Source organism: Chrysemys picta, chromosome 4, assembly GCF_011386835.1.
Source record: "Chrysemys picta bellii isolate R12L10 chromosome 4, ASM1138683v2, whole genome shotgun sequence".
NCBI classification, from domain to species: Eukaryota; Metazoa; Chordata; order Testudines; family Emydidae; genus Chrysemys; species Chrysemys picta.
In genome coordinates, this window is record NC_088794.1 from 125,516,226 (window position 1) to 125,534,792 (window position 18,567).

Genomic DNA, 18,567 nt, shown 5'->3' on the forward strand with positions numbered 1-18,567 from the left:
CATGTAATTTATGCTACAAATCCATCAGAGTAGTGTTTAGGTGGATGATATTTCTAGAGTACAGAAAAATAGCTCTTCCAAAGGAGCATGTCCTAACAGTAGGTGCTTAATTTGGAGTTTTCCTTTCCAGATGAACTGTCCCAGTAGTCTACCACTTCATCTGTGGTAAATTATGCGCTTTCTGGGAGGCAATACATTCTGATTACTATCCTATTCTGGCTCTGTCATCAGTTAGGAGGAGAAACAGAAGTGGGAAGTACGGACACCACTGCATAATGACTAAAAAGTTTCATCTCCAGTGCTCTCTATAGCATCATTCTAAATTCAACACCACAGGGATCTTGGTGCAAGTTAATACTGATACCAAAACTCATTGAAAACCATTGAGGATTGTGGAACAGCAGCAGTTGGGGAAACCATAGGCTTTTTATAGCAGACAGACTAGGAGGTATTGAACCAATGTGCAGATTTATGGAAAGCTGCTGGTTTGAGGGGTGACCCTTTCATGTTCTGAAGGAGAGTAACTACTGTGAGAAAAATCAGTCAAACTCTATGACTGAATTCAAGGCTGTGTTTTAAGCACCTTTACACCACTCCACAATCATAAAGATCTGGAAAGCAGCTGGAACCCCTCCCTCACAGCCAAAATTTCCTCAGCCCAGGGAATTCCTTGAACAGCATAGGGTTGTTTATTATTTGTATTGCTGTAGCACCAAGGAAGCCCATCATGGACCAGGATCCTGTTGAGCTAGGCATGTAGAAATACAGAACCAAATATCCTCCACTCCTTGGCTCCAGCTGCTTACCATCTAACATAATGCTCCTATGTCCCTACTCCTCACAGGCCTTGGGGCAAAGAACAGGCTGCAGCATGGCCCATAGATGGTTCCTGGTAGTTTCCATAAATTACAGCAGTTCCAAAGGCTGCTCCACTTTATGCTTGGTGCATGGCAAACACCTATCCATGTCCAGAATTTGCAACATGCCATAGGACAAAAGCACCTGTGCCCAAGCCATGGCTGCACCCTCTGAACTGCTCAGAATACCTACACGAGAACAATAAGGAAGAGGACCAACAGGTCTCCCTACTTTATAATGATTTAGAGCAAACCCACACACTTTGTTATAACTAACTCAGTATTTAAATAAAAAAATAAAAACAAATCAATTTCCATTTCACTGTTAATTTTTTTTTTCTCCATTTTACTCAATTAAAATACAAAGAGACTAGTCCTAGCCTTGGAGGAGGGTTTTGTTCATTTGGTTTAAATGTGAGTGCCTGTTACATAGTTTTTCTGCTTATTGTGTGCGTTTTTTCCTTAGGAACAAGACTTTTTAGAAAAAACATTTCTGAACAGGATATTAATCATATGATTAAATTGTCCTTCAAAATGGAAATGGAGAACAGGGAATTAAACTGGCAGAATTAAACTACGCTTTTCAGTGGCTTTATCTTTTTTAATACTAGGAACCAAGTGTATCAAGTGTAAAAACATGGTTCCTGTTCCACAGATGACACAGTAACAAAGACATCATCCACTTGTTATACATGCTAATTTAATTACATGGAAGCATTTCCCATTTCACAGACAGCCTTTATTTCCAGGTAACTTCTTCACCGGGTTTCAATTCCCTGTGTGGAGGGGGGAAACAAATGAGGATAGTAAAATTAGGTAGTGCACAGGACTTTTGCAGACTGTAATCTAAAATCTATGAACAATAATGTAAGTTAGTATTTCACTAGCTTAATTGTGAGGTATTTTGTAACAGATCTTGATTTCTATATTAACTTTTAAGAATAATTAATATCCTTGACTTCCCTTGTAACTGTTAATCAAAAACTATCTCATTTGAACAACTCGTCTTCTCCTTCCTTTCCCTCTTCTTAAAGGTTAGGATCATTTTTTTTCTGTGTACTTTCCTTATGATACTCTTGACTCCCTTCCACATTAGGCCCACCCCCCACAATGAGAGCTGTGGAGAAGATCCTGCAGCAGCATATCTCTATTGACTAAAATGGGACTTCATGGCAGGGTCCACTCACATTGGAGTTGAGCTCATTGGACAACTGTGGCCTTAGTTATCAAGTGTGGCTAATGAGGGCTTGAAGTAGATACTTTAGGAGCATGACAAAGACACCCATAAAATAGTTAGAAGAGTTGCTAGAAAGCAACTGAACAAGGTGCATCTTCAGGGCTCCCTGCCCCTTTTAGTCTGAAAGCAAAAGATGGAATTAGGAGCCAATCCCTTATGTATGTGTGGTTCCCAACAAAGTCAATGGGACTTTAGTACCAGGCAAATTGGTTGAAACTATAGTAAAGAACAGAATTATTGGGAAAGAGTCAACACAGCTTTTGTAAAAGGAAATCATGCCTCACCAATCTATTAGAATTCTTTGAGGATGTCAACAAGCACATGGACAAGGGTGATCCAGTTGATATAGAGTACTTGGACTTTAAGAAAGCCTTGGACAAGGTCCCAAACCAAAGGCTCTTAAGCAAAGTCAGCAGTCATGGGATAAAATGAAGGTTCTCTCATGGATCAGTAATTGAATAAAAGATAGGAAACAAAGGGTAGGCATAAGTGGTCAGTTTTCACAATGGAGAGAGATAAAAAGCAGGATCCATGAAGGATTTGTACTGGGACCAGTGTTCCCTCTAATTTTTTATGTCCATGTGCGGAATGAATTTTGTTATGTGCACCAATATGGAGGTGGTGTGTGACATCACCTTCATATTAGTGCTAACAAAATTCATGCAGTGAGGGTGGGACCAAGGGGTTCGGAGTGTGGGAAAGGGCTCAGGGCTGGGGCAGAAGGTTGGGGTGCGGGGAGGGTGAGGGCTCTGGCTGGGGGTGCGGGCAGTGATGATGGGTTTGGAGTGCGGGAGGGAGCTCAGGGCTGGGGTGTGGGGGGATGGGGAATCTGGCTGGGGGTGTGTGTTCTGGGGTGGGACTGGGGATGAGGGGTGCAGGAGGGGTTCAGGGGCTGGGCCATGGGCAGGGCTCCTTTCCCCGGCAGCTCCGGCGGGGCTGCGCTGGGCCGTGGGAGGGGCTGCGCTGGGCCGTGGGAGGGGCTGCGCTCCCTGCCTGTCTGCGCAGCCCTTGAGAGCCCGCTGCGTTGCCACACAGCTTACAGGGAACATAGACTAGGACCTGTGCTATTCAACGTGTTCATAAATGATCTAGAAAAGGGGATGAACAGTGAGGTGGCAAAATTTGCAGATGATACAAAATTACTCAAGATTTTAGTCAGCTTTGGACTTATCTAATAGTGACAAATAGATCCTTGTCACTGGGCAACAAAATGGCAGATGAAATTCAGTATTAATAACTGCAATGTAGGGGTGTCAATTAATCGCAGTTAACTCATGCAATTAACTCAAAAAATATTATTGCGATTAAAAATTTAATACTAATTAATCGCAGTTTTAATTGTGCTGCTAAACAATAGAATACCAATTGAAAATTATTAAATATTTGATGTTTTTCTATATTTTCATATATATTGTATTATGTTGTAATTGAAATAAAAGTGTATATTATTTTTACAGTGCAGATATTTGTAATAAAGAAATAGTATTTTTTCAGTTCACCTCATACAAGTACTGTAGTGCAATCTCTGTCATGAAAGTGCAACTTACAAATGTAGATTTCTTTTTTTTTGTTACATAACTGCACTCAAAAACAAAGCAATGTAAAACTTCAGAGCCTACAGGTTCACTCAGTCCTACTTCTTGTTCAGCCAATCACTAAGACAAACAAGTTTGTTTACATTTACAAGAGATAATGCTGCCTCTTCTTATTTACAATGTCACCAGAAAGTGAGAACAGGCATTTGCATGGCACTTTTGTAGTGGGCACTGCAAGGTATTTACATGCCAGATATGCTAAACATTCGTATGCCCCTTCATGCTTCGGCCACCATTGCAGAGGACATGCTTCCATGCTGATGACGTTCATAAAAAAATAATGCATTAATTAAATTTGTTACTGACCTTTGGGGAGATCTGTATCTCCCCTGCTCTGTTTACCTGCATTGTGCCATATATTTCATGTTATAGGAGTCTCGGATGATGACCCAGCACCAGACATGCCAAACCCGTGGAAAAACAAACAAACAAACAGAAATTGGGCTTGTTTTTTGCTTAATTGGCTTGAGAGTTCCTTGTTGGCTAGTTGTTGATTCTTCTCTTCCCCCTCCTCCTTCCCCCTAGCTCGCCACTTGCCCCTGCTTGCAGAGAGCCGATCAAAAAAAAGAGTCGGGGTGCACAGTGGGCCCACCACAGTCCCAGACTGCACGCTGGGGGAATCTAATCATATAGAGTGTTGGGGTTCTTAGGATTTGGCTTGTGTTGGCCTCGTTTTGAAAGGAGATTAGCTTGATTTTTGGCTTATTGTGAAAGTCAGGTGCTTATTTACCGTGTGAAATTTGGCAACTGTGCCCAGCACATGTTGTTCATTTTAAGAACACTTTCACAGCAGATATGACAAAATGCAAAGAAGGTACCAATGTGAGATTTATAAAAAGATAGCTACAGCACTCGACCCAAGGTATAAGAATCTGAAATGCCTCCCAAAATTTGAGAGGGACGAAGCATGGAGAATGCTTTCAGAAGTCTTAAAAGAGCAACACTCGGATGCGGAAACTACAGAACCCGAACCACCAAAAAGAAAATCAACCTTCTGCTGGTGGCATCTGACTCAGATATTGAAAATGAACATGCATCGGTCTGCACTGGTTTGGAGGGATATTGAGCAGAACCTATCATCAACATGGACACGTCCTCTGGAATGGTGGTTGAAGCATGAAGGAAATATGAATCTTTAGCGCATCTGGCACATAAATATCTTACAATGCCGGCTACAACAGTGCCATGAGAATGTCTGTTCTCACTTTCAGGTGACATTGTAAACAAGAAGCGGGCAGTATCATCACCTTCAAATGTAAACAATCTTGTTTGTCTGAGCAATTGGCTGAAAAAGAAGTAGGACTGAGTGGATTTGCAGGCTCAAAAATTTTACATTGTCTTATTTTTGAGTACAGTTGTTTTTTTTTACATACTTCTACATTTGTAAGTTCAACTTTCATGATACAGACTCAGCACTACAGTACTTGTATTAAGTGAATTGAAAAATACTATTTTTTTTTACAGTGCAAATACTTGTAATCAAAAATAAATATAAAGTGAGCACTGTACACTTTGTATTCTGTGTTGTAATTGAATCAATATATTTGAAAATGTAGAAAAATATCAAAAAATATTTAACTAAATGGTATTCTATTATTAACAGTGCAATTAATCGCACAATTAATTTTTTTAATCGCTTGACAGCCCTACTGCAAAGTAATACATTTTCCAAAGTGCAAGTCCAACTATACATACAAAGTGATGGGGTCTAAATTAGTTACCACCACTAAAGGAGATCATGGAATCATTGTGGATAGTTCTCTGAAAACATCTGCTTAATGTGCAGCAGCGGTCAAAAAAGCTAACAGAATGTTAGGAACCATTAGGAAAGGGATAGATAAGACGATATAAAATATCATAATGCCACTATACAAATCCATGGTATGCTCACACCATGAGTACCAAGTGTAGTTCTGGCCACCCCATCTCAAAAAAGATATATTAGAATTGGAAAAGGTATAGAGAAGGGCAACGAAATTGATTAAGGGTATGGAACAGCTTTCATATGAGGAGACGAAAAAGACTGACTGTTAAACTTACAAAAGAGACAACTAGAGGGGGAGTGATAAAATGATTAATGATGTGGAGAAAGTGAATAAGGAAGTGTTATTTAACCCTTGACATTAATCAGTCAGGGTCACCCAATGAAAATTAATAGGCAGCAGGTTTAAAACAAGCACAAGGAAGTATTTCTTCACACAATGCAGTCACCTTGTGGAACTCTTTGACAGAAGACGTTGCTCTGGGTGTCCCTAAACAACTGACTGCCAGAAGCTGGGACTGGAAAACAGGGGATGGATCATTGCCCTGTTCTGTTCATTCTCTCTGAACAATATGGCAGTGGCCACTGTCGTAAGACAGGATACTGGGCTAGATGAACCATTGGTCTGACCCAGTATGGCCAGTCTTATGACATTCACATGGGGAAGGATTGCAAGATTTCTTAACTCCAACTAATTTAAATGGCAGTTGAGAAAAATGATCACCTCACTTGAGGTGCCAACGTTTTGCAGGACAGGACCTATAGGGCAAAATCCTGCTTCCTTTGAAGTCAATATCAAAACTCATATCACTTCAATTGGAGCAGAATTAGGCCTTTCCGACAGATTATTTTGTTAAAAAGTTGTGTCAAACTAACCTTTTAAATAACTTGCTCTTGTTTCTGAAAGCTGATAGTTTTTCATCATTCCTTCTGTCCAGATAGCATCCAAGAATAAATCCCATGGGAGTCAAAACATGGACCCAGTAGTCACGCACAGCTTGGACAAAATTCACCATGAGTGCTAGAACGAAGGGAAAAAAAAATGGGGGTGGAGGGAGAGGAAGAGAGAGGAGACAAAAATCTATGCAATCATGAACATTTGAAGGCCAGCATATATTTTAACAAGAGAAAAATGCTGCTCTCAGGTCCACACAGAATTCCTGGGAACAGCCGGATACTGGAATCTAGATTGAACTTGCAGTACTGACAGTAGAATTTTGCACTAAGGGAATAGGAATGCAACCCAATTAATAAACTATTTTAAGGTGATCATAGGTTGAGTATTTGCATTTAAAATTATGACAAAAGTCCCTCACTAGAAATCATCCTAATTATGCACCATTTATGAGGAGTCTGCCTTGTTGTAAAATATAATACTTGTTCTCAACAAACCTTTATAAAGCAGGAATTTTCATAGTATTCATCTATAAGTCTAGGTGCAATTACTGTAAGGTGGGTGCACAACTGGTTGAAAGGCCATCCTCAAAGAGTAGTTATCAGTGGTCCACTGTCAAACTGGGAAGACCTATCAGATGGTGACCTGAAGGGATCGGTCATTGGTTTGGTACGACTCAACATTTTCATTAATGACTTGAATGATTGAGCGGAGAGTATTCTTATAAAATTTGCATATGACACCAGGCAGGGAGGGGCTGCAAGCACTTTGAAGGACAGGATTAGATTTCAAATGATCTTGATATTTCAGAGAATTGGTCTGAAATCAATAAGATGAAATTAAATAAAGGCAACCGCAAATCTACACTTCAGAAAGAAAAATCATGCACAAATACAAAATGGGGAATAAATGGCTAAGCAGCAGTACTGCAGAAGAGGATCTGGGGGTTTTAGTGGATCACAAATTGAATATGAGTCAACACTATGTTGTTGTTGTGAAAAAGGCGACTGTCACTCTGGTATACATTAACAGGGGTGTAAGACATGAAAAAATTGAAAGAACTGGGCATGCTAGGCTAGATTAACAAAGAAATTTATCAGAGGGGTAGCTGTGTTAGTCTGAATCTGTAAAAAGCAACAGAGGGTCCTGTGGCACCTTGAAGACAACTTGCATCAGAAGAAGTGAGGTTCTTACCCACGAAAGCTTATGCTCCCAATACTTCTGTTAGTCTTAAGGTGCCACAGGACCCTCTGTTGCTTTTTAAAGAAATTTAGGCGCCTAGAAAATCAACAGGATTCACAAAACCTGGGTTTGGCACCTAGGCTCCCTATACAATGAAAGAGCAGAGATAGGTGCCTAAGAATTGAATTCACAAAAGGCAGCATGCCAGGACATTCTTTGCCTAAGGTAGCGAACAGGAAGCATACCCCTCTCTCAGAGCTAGGCACCTAAGTCTGGACTGCAGGAAGGTGTATCCCTCTGATTGGGATTCTCAACTGCAAATGCGGTCTTGGAGATAGGTACCTATACCACTTTTGCAAGAAGATGGGGCCAGGGGGAGGAGCGGGGAAGGGACGGAATGAAGGGAGAGGACAGAGGGTTATGAGAGGAGAAGCTCTGTCATAACTTTTAGCCCAATGGTCAGGTACTCACCGGGGATGTGGAGACCCCAAGTTCAAGTCCCTACCCCACTTGAGGGAAATATGTGAATTGAACAGGGATCTGCCATCTCTTAATTGAGTGCCCTAGCTACTGGGCTCTGAGATATTCTAATCTGAGGCTCCCTCAATCTTTCCTGTTGAAGCTGTTCCACTGTAGCTAAATATTTTAAACAGTCATTGGAGCAGGGGAACTGGATTCTGGGAGCTTGTCGACACTTAAATTTTATAGTGCTCTAACTTGCTGGCTCAAGGGTGTGAAAAATCACGCTCCTGAGCACAGCAAGTCCACGTGCTTTAAAGCGCTAGTGTAGTCAGGCTCCGAGCACTGGGAGCTGTGCTCCCAGCACTAATCCCCTCGTGGATGTGGATTACCAGGAGCGCTGGGAGACCTCTCTCCCAGTGCTCAGGCGTGACCACACTCATACTTCAAAGTGCTGCCGCGGGAGCGTTTCCATGGCAGTGCTTTGAAGTTTCCAGGGTAGACATACCCTGGGTCTCCCTCCTCCCAGGTGAATACTCTAACCAAAAGGTCACAAAATCATTCTCACGCTTGCTCTCTCTCTCTCGCCTCCAATAATTCTTTCATTATTATCCACAATGCAACAGTTTCAAAATAGGGGAGGAGGTCAGAAAGAGGGCAGGGGGAAAAGATATAGACAGTGCATGTGTGAGAATGAGACTGTAGTCTGGTGGTTAAAGCACTCACCACAGAGATAGAAGATCCATGATTCTGTCCCCCTGCTTCAGTGACTTATTTATTTATTCATACAAAGTGGAACATCTTCAATCAGAGAGACTGAAGGAGCCCCACAGCAGAATATACCATACTCCAGTAGCTAGGAAGCTCACCTGAAAAGTGGCAGACCCCTGTTTACGTTCCTTCTCCCCTTCAGGCAGAGGGGGGAGTTGAACCAGTGGTCTCCCACCTCACAGATGAGTAACCTAACCACTGGGCTAAAAATTATGACAGCTCCTCCCCACCTCTGGCCATTGAGTGAACTAGTCTATAAGGCCCAATCCGGTAGGTGAGGTCTGAACACACTTACCAGATCAAGCCCCACAAGCAAGCTAAGTGTTCCACTGCCTAATTTATCCTGATTTGTCCATCATTCTGGAGCTTAGGTGTCCAGGTGCCTGCAATGGGTCTACAATATGAAAGCACAGAGGCAGAAACATAAGTGCCTAGGGAACTTCTACCTCAAAAATGTAGGTGCTGAGCAATTTTGGTGCCTACAGGATTTAGGGGCAGCTGAGTGGGGGGGGGGGGGGTGTGAATCCCCATGAGGCCTGATTCTGGGATTTAGGAGCCTAAAGTGGCAGCTGGATGCCTAAGTCCATTTGTGAATCTAGCCCATTTAGTCTAGAGTTGAGAATGCTGAGAGGGGACATGATAACACTCTATAAATATAAATAAAAGATTGATCACCATCCTTTTTACAACAATCATTCTCCGTAGCCATCAAGGGTAGAACAAGAAGTACCAGTAATCAACTTAATTTACAACAAGGGAGATTTAGGTTAGAGAGGAAAAACTTTCTAACTATAGGGATAGTTAAGCACTGGAACAGATTACTAAAGAAGGTGGTGAAGGTTATCAAGAACAGGTTAGACAAACGTGTCAAAGATGATCTGGGGGGCTTGGGGGGGTGGACTAGATAACCTTGAGGTCCCTTCCATCCCTCCATTTCTATAATGCTATGACTCCCGCTCAGTTGGTATTTCAGTAGCAACAAGTCAGAAAAAGAAGTTCTATATTAATGGTAAGATCAGACTTCATAAACGGTCTCATGCATGTTTTTCAGAATGACCAAGGAGGAAAGCTGAGGAAGCTGTGGTCCAACAATGAGCTTAAAATGGCTGAACTAGACTTTGCCTACAAACAAATTCCAAACAATAAAAACCAAGTACCCTGTTTCCCCGAAAATAAGACATCCTCCGAAAATAAGGCCTACTTACAGTTTTGCCTCTCGTTGTAATATAAGGCATCCCCCCGATAATAAGACCTCCCCGATAATAAGACAAAAAATGTGTACCGTATTCTTCTTCATTGAAAAATAAGACATCCCCTGAAAATAAGACCTAGCGCATCTTTGGGAGCAAAAATTAATATAAGACACTGTCTTATTTTCGGGGAAACAGGGTAGTATTAACCAGGTACCTTAAAAGCAACAGAAAAATCAAACGCTTTTAAAGTACTACATCAAATGTATTTATGGACATAAAACTCAGGTCTGAAAGGAGTGTAGTCACCTGGTCTGCTCACAAGCCCAGGCACCCCGGCTCAAGCCTCACCCTGCAAGGATGTGTCTGAAGATTATAACACCTACCCACACAGTGAGTTGTGCGGTACTTGTAAGCTCTCCACAGGAGGGGCCGCGTCCGCCACTCAACTTGTACAGCACCTAGCACGGGGCCCCGGCTGCTCCCAGTAACATTACGGTATAAGTACCACACGATCTGAGGACGAGAGCCACTCCACACGGGCCCAGTATTATTGAAGTACACCCCCCTCCCCCACTACCCTGGCCCGGCCCGGCCCACCCCGCGCCCTGGAGCCCTGTTCCCAGGCAAGAAGGCGCCACGGCCAGCGACCAGCACTAGGCAAACGTGCAGCCCCCGGGGCCTCCTCACCCACAGGTCCCGCTCACCTGCCGCCCGCTGTCGGGCCTAGACCTGCTGCCGCCGCCTGCGCCGAGCCCAAGGGCAATTGGGGGCCACTCAAGCTGCTGCTACTGGACGAGCCACCAGCCTGGCAGGACAGACCAAGGGAGGGGAGAGGAGGGGGAGTTAGCTTCCCCCGGGGCGCGTTTATTTCAAAGTTCCACGCCGCCGCCCTTATGAGCCTCTATGGCCCAGCTCTCGTATTTAATGCGTAGGCCACAAGGCCCGAGAGTCCCGCTTCGTACTCCCCCGGGCTGCCAATGGTACAGTCTATTCCCCTTTGGCTTTCTCCTACGCCAGACTCCCAAGGCCCGCCTCCCCCTCTCAGTTCAAAATGGCGGCGGCTGTGGAAGACATGGGGTCTGACTGAGGAGGCGGCCGGGGTTCCCCCTGTGCTGTCCCTACTGGGTTTAGGGGGCTGGGGACAGCGGCGTGGGGCTGGTGGTGAGGTAGGTGCTGGGGTGCCTCGCTCCTCTCCCCCAATGTCCCTGGGCAGAGCCTGATACAGCGACCTGCACACTAGCCCCTGGCGAGCAAAGAGGCTCCCCGTCCCAGCACATGAGGCCTGGGGGACTGGTCTGGGTGGGGGAGCTTATTTAAGCACCCCCCTTGTCAGCGAGAGTGGGGGGAGGCGCTTCCCTATCCCCGGGATGTCTTGGGATTGGGACCCTCCTCCCCGGGAGCGCCGGAGAGTTGGGGGCAGGAGACCCCCGAACGAGGGGAGGGGGGCACCTCCCGAGAGGGGCGGGAGTGAGAGTCTGTTCTCACAGAGTGAGGCTGCTGGGGGCAGGTGGCAGTGAGTGAAGGGGTCATGCACCAGGTCTGTGTATGTGTGTGTCCTGCTCGCATTGCATCTCCTTTGGGGAGACCTCTAGCCTTCTAGCAATCACAGAATCCTAGACGTGTGGCTGTAAGGGATCTTGGGAGGTGCTCTAGTTCAGCCCCTAGGCAAGTAAACCTAGACCATCCTTGCCAGGTATTTGTCCAGCCCGTTTTTAAATTCCTCCAAAGATGGGTGTTGTACAAGTTCCCTGGGAAGAGAGCTTAACTACTGTTGGAGTTAGAAAATATTTTCTAATATCAAACTCTGTTTTTTCTTGCTGCAGTTTAAGCCCTTTACTTCTTGTCCTGCCTTCAGTGGACATGGAGACCAATTGCGCATAATCCCCTTAATAACACCACATATTTGAAGACTATTTTCAGGTCCCCTCTGTTTCCTTTTTTTCAAGACTAAATATGCCCAATCTTCAGATAAAGGAGGCCAAAGGGTGACTCACTGTTTTCATTAGTACTCTTTAAAAGTTATATTTAAAAAAACTTCATGATTGTAGTGACCATTATGGAATAGTGAGTTCATGATTTTAAGGAATGGTAGGAGGGAAAACAGCACAATAAAGATAATGGATTTCAAGAAGACAGACATTAGCAAACTCAGGGAATTGGTAGGTAAGATCCCATTGGAAGCAAGTCTAAGAGGGAAAACAGTTTGAGAGAGTTAACAGTTTTTTAAAGAGACATTATTAAGGGTATGAGCAAACTATCCTGCATAGGAAAGATAACTATGGCAAGAGACCACCATGGCCTAACCAGGAAATCTTCAATGATCTGAAACTCAAAAAAGAGTCCTATACAAGTGGTAATTAGGTCAAATTAAAACGGATGAATATTTTTAAAAAACAAGTAGGAGGGACACAATTAGGCCAAGGCACAAAATGAGATTAAACTAGCTAGAGACATAAAAGGTAACAAGAAAACATTCTACAAATGCATAAGAAGCAAGAGGAAGACCAATGACAGGGTAGGCTTGTTACTCAAGGGGGGGGCGCAATAACAGAAAATGTGGAAATGGCAGAAGTGCTAAATGATTTTTTGTTTCATTTTTCACCGAAAAGGTCAGTAATTTTTGGATATCTAACAGTGAACACCAATGAAAATGAGGTAGGACCTGAGGCTAAAATAGGGAAAGAACACGTTGAAGATATTTAACTTGTCTAGGAAATTTTTAAGTCAGCAGAGCCTGATGAAATACATCCTGAAATACTTGAGGAGCTGACTGAAGAAATATCTGAGCCATTAGCAATTATCTTTGAAAACTCGTGGAAGATGGGAGAGATTCCAGAGGACTGGCAGAGAGCAAATGGGTAATACCAGTCTATAAAAATGGGGAATGTAGACCAGTCAGCTTAACTTCAGTACCCAGAATCTAGAAGATAAGGTCATAAGTAACAGTCAACATGGATTTGACAAGAACAAATCCTATAAAAAAATTAATTGTGATTAATTGTGTGAGTAAACAATAATGGAATACCATTTATTTAAATATTTTTGGATGTTTTCTACATTTTCAAATATATTGATTTCAATTATAACAATACAAAGTGTACAGTGATCACTTTATATTTTTATTACAAATATTTGCACTGTAAAACCAAGAGAGTATTTTTTGATTCACCTAATACAAGTACTATAGTACAATCTCTTTATCATGAAAGTTGAACTTACAAATATGTACAAAAAAATAACTGCACTCAAAAACAAAACATTGCAAAACTTTAGAGCCTACAAGTCCACTCAGTCCTATTTCGTGTTCAGCCAATCGCTCAGACAAACAAGTTTGTTTACATTTGCAGGAGATAATGCTATCCACTTCTTGTTCACAATGTCACCTGAAAGTGAGAACAGGTGTTCTTACGGCACTGTTGTAGCTGGCCTTGCAAGATATTTAGATGCCAGATGCACTGAAGATCCATATGTCCCTTCCTGTTTTAACCACCATTTCAGGGGACGTGCGTCCATGCTGATGACAGGTGCTGCTCAATAACCATCCAAAGCAGTTCGGACTGATGCATGTTCATTTTCATTATCTGAGTCAAATGCTACCAGCAGAAGGTTGGGTGGGTGTAGTGTGGTTTTTTTTTTTTTTTTTTGTGGTGGTGGTTCAGGTTCTGTAGTTTCCATGTCAGAATGTTGCTCTTTTAAGACTTCTGAAAGCATGCTCCACACCTCATCCCTCTGAGGTTGGTACCTTTGCATTTTGTTAATGAGCATCATCAACATGGAAGCATATCCTCTGGAATGGTCACTGAAGCAGGAAGGGGCATACAAATGTTTAGCATATCTGGCACGTAAATATCTTGCAATGCCGGCTACAAAAGTCACACGCGAACGCTTGTTCTCACTTTCTGGTGATGTAAATAAGAAGTGGGTAGCTTTATCTTCAGTAAATGTAGACAAACTTGTTTGTCTTAGTGATTGGCTGAATAAAAAGTAGCACCGAGTGGACTTGTAGGCTCTAAAGTTTTGCAATGTTTTGTTTTTGAGTGCAGTTATGTAACCAAAAAGTCTACATTTGTAAGTTGTTTCACGAAAGAGATTGCACGACAGTACTTGTATGAGGTGAACTGAAAAATATGGTTTCTTTTATTTACCATTTTTACAGTGCAAATATTTGTAATAAAAAGTTATATAAAGTGAGCACTGTACACTTTGTATTCTGTGTTGTAAATGAAACCAATATACTTGAAAATGCGAAAAACATCCAAATTTTTTTTAATAAATTTCAATTGGTATTCTATTGTTTAACTCAAAAATTAATCACACTTAATCAGAGTTTTAATCACCTTGTTAATCACGTGAGTTAACTGCAATTAATCAACAGCCTTAGTAACAAGCCTTTGTGGATGGGGGAAAATGGTAGATGTTTACTCCTGGTGGAATTCTGCACCACTGTCTGCATGCAGAATTCATGGCTTCTGCAGATTTCATTGCTTCCCTGTAGAAATATGATTTCTGAGGGGGAAGCAAAGGGAAGTCGCAAGAGTGGTCATGGGGCTCCTCCCCAGCAGCACGGGCATGTCGTTTCGGGTGCCCAAAGCAGCCAACGGACAGGTAAATCACTATGGGGGGGGATGCCGCGGCTGGTGGCTCCTGCCCTGTGCCAGGCTCAGCTGCTAGTCTCGGCTGGGCTGGGGAGGACAGAACTTCCTCTTCCCTCACAAGTAGCGGCTGGGGCTGGGTCAGACCCACCCCCAGAAACCTCTCCTGGCTGCAGGAAGCTCTGCGTCCCCACTTCCTGCCCCCATCATTCCTTCAGCCATGGGAGTGGGGGGTCACTGTATGGGGACCTGCTCCCCTGTCCGCCCAACCCCCCTGCATCCAGATCTCTTCATACCTATGCCTGCTGAGCCTTGCCCTACCTGCGCTTGAACCTCCACCCGGTTGATTCCGTCCCACTGCATCTGGAGTGCCGCCCCTGAATCCATACCAACCCCTGTTGAGCCCCCACCCTAATGGACTTCTCCCTGGACCATCCTAACAAGCTCTGTATCTGGACCCCCAACTGACTGAGACTCAACCAAGCTGCACCCGGACTTCTGCCCCAGCACCTGGACCCCCTCTCTGAACCTCTCACACCCTCTCTTCTGATTCCCATCTCCCCCACACCTCCCTGCTGAGCCCCAACCATCTTCACCTGGACCCCTCTGCAGAGTCCCATTCTCTCTGCATTGGGAACCCCCCCAATGAGCCCCTCTGCATCTAGTTACCCCCCCACCCCTTTCACACTCAGACCATAAGAATAGCCATATTGGGTCAGACCAAAGGTCCATCTAGCCCAGAATCCTGTCTTCCGATATTGGCCAAGGTGCTTCAGAGGGAATGAACAGAATAGGGATTCATCAAGTGATGTATCCCCTGTTGCCCGTTCCCAGCTTCTGGCAAACAGAGACTAGGGACCGCTCCACTGAGCCCCCCCACATCCAGCTTGTCCCACATAGTACTCCCTCACCCCACTTCTGGATTCCTCCTCCACACTTGGGTCCTGCAGGTCTGAGCCTGCCTGCCCCACACCTGGATTGGGGACCAGTGGGTATGTGTGAGAGACGATGCCCCTCTCGCTTGCTATCTTGGTTCATCTGGTGTGGAGGAGCATGACTCTGGGCTGTTTGTGGGATAGGCAAAGCCCTTGCACTGTGTGAGGGTCAGGAGGAGCATCACTGCTGAGTTTGTTTCTGGAGAGGCGCTGCAGGGTGATCTCCCACCTCCATGCAGCCAGTGGCAAGTGCTCCCGACTGCCATGTTAGAGCCTGTACATTTATTGACAAAATATGCAGAGTTTTAAAATATGTGCAGAATTTTTAATTTTTTGGTGCAGAATTTCCTCAAGAGTAAGATGTGGTATATCTTGACATTAGGAAGGTTTTTGATACTGTCTTGCATGACCTTCTCATAAACAAACTAGGGAAATATAACCTAGCTGGAGCTATAAGTTGGCTGCATAACTGGTTGGAAAACTATTCCCAGAGAGTAGTTATCAGTGGTTCTTAATGAAACTGGAAGGGCATATCTAGTGGGGTCCTGCAGGATCGGTCCTGGGTCCAGTTCTGTTCAATATCTTCATAAATGATTTAGATAATGGCATAGAGAGTGCACGTATAAAGTTTGATACCAAGGTGGGAGGGGTTGCAAGTGCTTTAGGGGATAGGATTGCAGTAGAACCTCAGAGTTATGAACACCAGAGTTACAAACTGACCGGTCAACCACACACTTCATTTGAAACCAGAAGTATGCGGTCAGGCAGCACCAGAGGCACTCCTTCCCCCCCCCCCCCCAAAAAAAAGCAAGTACAGTACTGTGGTAAATATAAACTACTAAAAATATAAAGGGAAAGTTTTTAAAAAAAAGATTTGATAAGGTACTCTTTCTGTGCTTGATTCATTTACATTAAGATGGTTAAAAGCAGCATTTTTCTTGTGCATAATAAATTTTCAAAGCTGTATTAAGTCAATGTACATTGTAAACTTTTGCAAGAACAAACATGTTTTGTTCAGAGTTACGAACAACCTCCACTCCCAAGATGTTCATAAATCTGAGGTTCTACTGTAAAATTCAAAGTGATCTGGACAAACTGGAGAAATGGTATGAAGTAAATAGGATGAAATTCAGTAAGGACAAATGCAAAATACTCCACTTAGGAAGGAACAATCAATTACAGACATACAAAATATGAAATGACTGCCTAGGAAGAAGTACTGTGGAAAGGGATCTGGAGATTATAGTGGATCACAAACTAAATATAAGTCAACCATTTAACACTGTTGCAAAAAAAGGGGATGTATTAGCAGGAGTGTTATAAGCAAGACACAAGAAGTAATTCTTCCACCCTACTCCATGCTAATATGGCCTCAACTGGAGTATTGTGTCCAGGTCCGGGTGCTGCATTTCAGGAAAGATGTGGACAAACTGGAGAAAGTCCAGAAGAGATCAACAAAAATGATTAAAGGTCTAGAAAAACATGACCTATGAGGAAAGACTAAAAAATTGGGTTTGTTTAGTTTGGAGAAGAGAAGATGTGGGGAGAGGGGACATAGAAGTTTGTTACAAGGAGTGGGGAGAAAAATTGTTCTCTAACCTTTGAGGATAGGACAAGAAGCAATGGGCTTAAATTGCAGCGGGGGTGGTTTAGGTTGGGCATTAGAAAAACTTTGTAACTGTCAGGGAAGTTAAGCACTGAAACATTGCACAGGGAGGTTGTGGAATCTTTGTTTTTGAAGTTTTTAAAAACAGGTCCAGCGGTTCTCAAACTGGGTTGTAGCGCTGTTTTAATGGGGTCACCAGGGCTGGTGTTAGACTTAAGAACACATAAAACATAAGAATGGCCATACTGGATCAGACCAAGGGTCCATCCAGCCCAGCATCCTGTCTGCCAACAGTGGCCAATGCCAGGTGCCCCAGAGGGAGTGAACCTAACAGGCAATGATCAAGTGATCTCTCTCCTGCCATCCATCTCCACCTTCTGACAAACAGGCTAAGAACACCATTCCTTACCCATCCTGGCTAATAGCCATTATTGGACTTAACCTCCATGAATTTATCTAGTTCTCTTGCTGGGCCTTGTGCAGCAAGACTCAGGTTACAGCCTCCCTCCATGGGGTGTCGGGGCTCGGGCTTGCCCCCCCGCCCTGTGTAGTAATTTTTGTTATCAGATGGGAGTCGCGGTGCAATGAAGTTTGAGAACCACTGGATTAGACAATTATCTGTCAGGAATGGTCTAGTTATTACTTAGTCCTGCCTTGAGTGCAGGGAACTGGACTAGATGACTTATTGAGGTCCCTTCCAGTCCTACACTTCTATGATCTAGTTTCTCAGGCTTTTTCTGTTTCTTTGTCAATCTGCCTTTCTCTTCATCTTCAGTGGAAGCTTGTGTATGTCTATTTATCTCCATCCAGGTCTCTTTTAATGAACAATCCCTTTTAAATAGGACATACATTGACTTGCAACATTTTTGATTGTTGACATCAATAAAATTTGTTAGGTTTTAAGGAAGTATCTGAAAACAATCCCAATCTCAGAACAATAAGAGATTGTTTTCTGTGTTTGTATTTAAAATACAGCAGCTCAAATAATAGTGTCAGTAGAATTTCTGGTAATTGATAACGAGGTATTATCTAGTAATAATAATAATACAAAATTATTACTGACTTGCATATGTTTACACAAATGATAAAATAACGGTTGGTCTAAATATCTAAATACAAACTTCTTTTGTATTAGATGTTTACATTTTTTTTTCTTTTTAAAATAGTTGTTTTGGTAAGCAGACATTTGGACAGCAAAATGACCTCCATTATCAAGTTGACTACGCTCTCAGGGGTGCAGGAGGAATCTGCTCTCTGCTATCTGCTGCAGGTAGACGAGTTTCGTTTTTTATTGGACTGTGGCTGGGATGAGAATTTTTCAATGGATATCATCGATTCTCTAAGGAAGTAAGTAATTGCTTATCCTTTGGTTTTTTTTTTTTTTTAATAAAAGCCCTGAAAACACATTACTGCATGTTTTAAAGCATGATATTTTATGCTCATGATGTAGAATAAAAATCCAATTTTTTTTTTCTGTTTAAAA

The 18,567-nt window shown here is 43.1% G+C and overlaps 2 protein-coding genes across 6 annotated transcripts in view; one reads left to right on the forward strand and one right to left on the reverse strand.

Moving 5' to 3' along the window:
- Nucleotides 1-1,537: 1,537 nt before the first annotated feature.
- Nucleotides 1,538-10,847, reverse strand: NDUFB1 (NADH:ubiquinone oxidoreductase subunit B1). 3 transcript variants are annotated; one of them, XM_065595640.1, is made up of 4 exons: nucleotides 10,656-10,847; nucleotides 9,054-9,152; nucleotides 6,328-6,472; nucleotides 1,538-1,633 (listed from the first exon to the last, which is right to left on the reverse strand). In XM_065595640.1, the coding sequence occupies exons 3-4, from the start codon at nucleotides 6,465-6,467 to the stop codon at nucleotides 1,597-1,599; spliced, it is 177 nt and encodes a 58-aa protein (XP_065451712.1). In that variant the 5' UTR covers nucleotides 6,468-6,472; nucleotides 9,054-9,152; nucleotides 10,656-10,847; the 3' UTR covers nucleotides 1,538-1,596. The 3 variants fall into 3 exon arrangements, with proteins under 3 accessions (XP_065451712.1, XP_005285486.2, XP_042714565.2); XM_005285429.4 differs by lacking the exon at nucleotides 9,054-9,152 and having other exon boundaries at nucleotides 10,656-10,832; XM_042858631.2 differs by lacking the exons at nucleotides 9,054-9,152; nucleotides 10,656-10,847 and adding an exon at nucleotides 10,335-10,494.
- A 118-nt stretch (nucleotides 10,848-10,965) lies between these two features.
- Nucleotides 10,966-18,567, forward strand: part of CPSF2 (cleavage and polyadenylation specific factor 2) — a 29,908-nt gene continuing 22,306 nt past the window's right edge. The window contains exons 1-3 of one of the 3 annotated variants that reach the window (XM_065595625.1): nucleotides 10,997-12,466; nucleotides 12,561-12,809; nucleotides 18,251-18,431. In XM_065595625.1, the coding sequence (XP_065451697.1) occupies nucleotides 12,806-12,809; nucleotides 18,251-18,431 (185 nt within the window). In that variant the 5' untranslated portion in view covers nucleotides 10,997-12,466; nucleotides 12,561-12,805. Of the gene's footprint in view, nucleotides 12,467-12,488; nucleotides 12,810-18,250; nucleotides 18,432-18,567 lie in introns of those variants that run through there. The other 2 variants (XM_005285432.5, XM_065595624.1) reach the window with 2 other exon arrangements.

Coding starts and splice junctions, on each gene's coding strand:
- NDUFB1 (XM_065595640.1), bottom strand. CDS start 6,467: ATGGTGAATTTTGTCCAAGCTGTGCGTGACTACTGGGTCCATGTTTTG. Junction 1,634..6,327: donor AAGAGCAAGTTATTTAAAAG/GTTAGTTTGACA, acceptor CCCTCCACACAG/GGAATTGAAACCCGGTGAAG.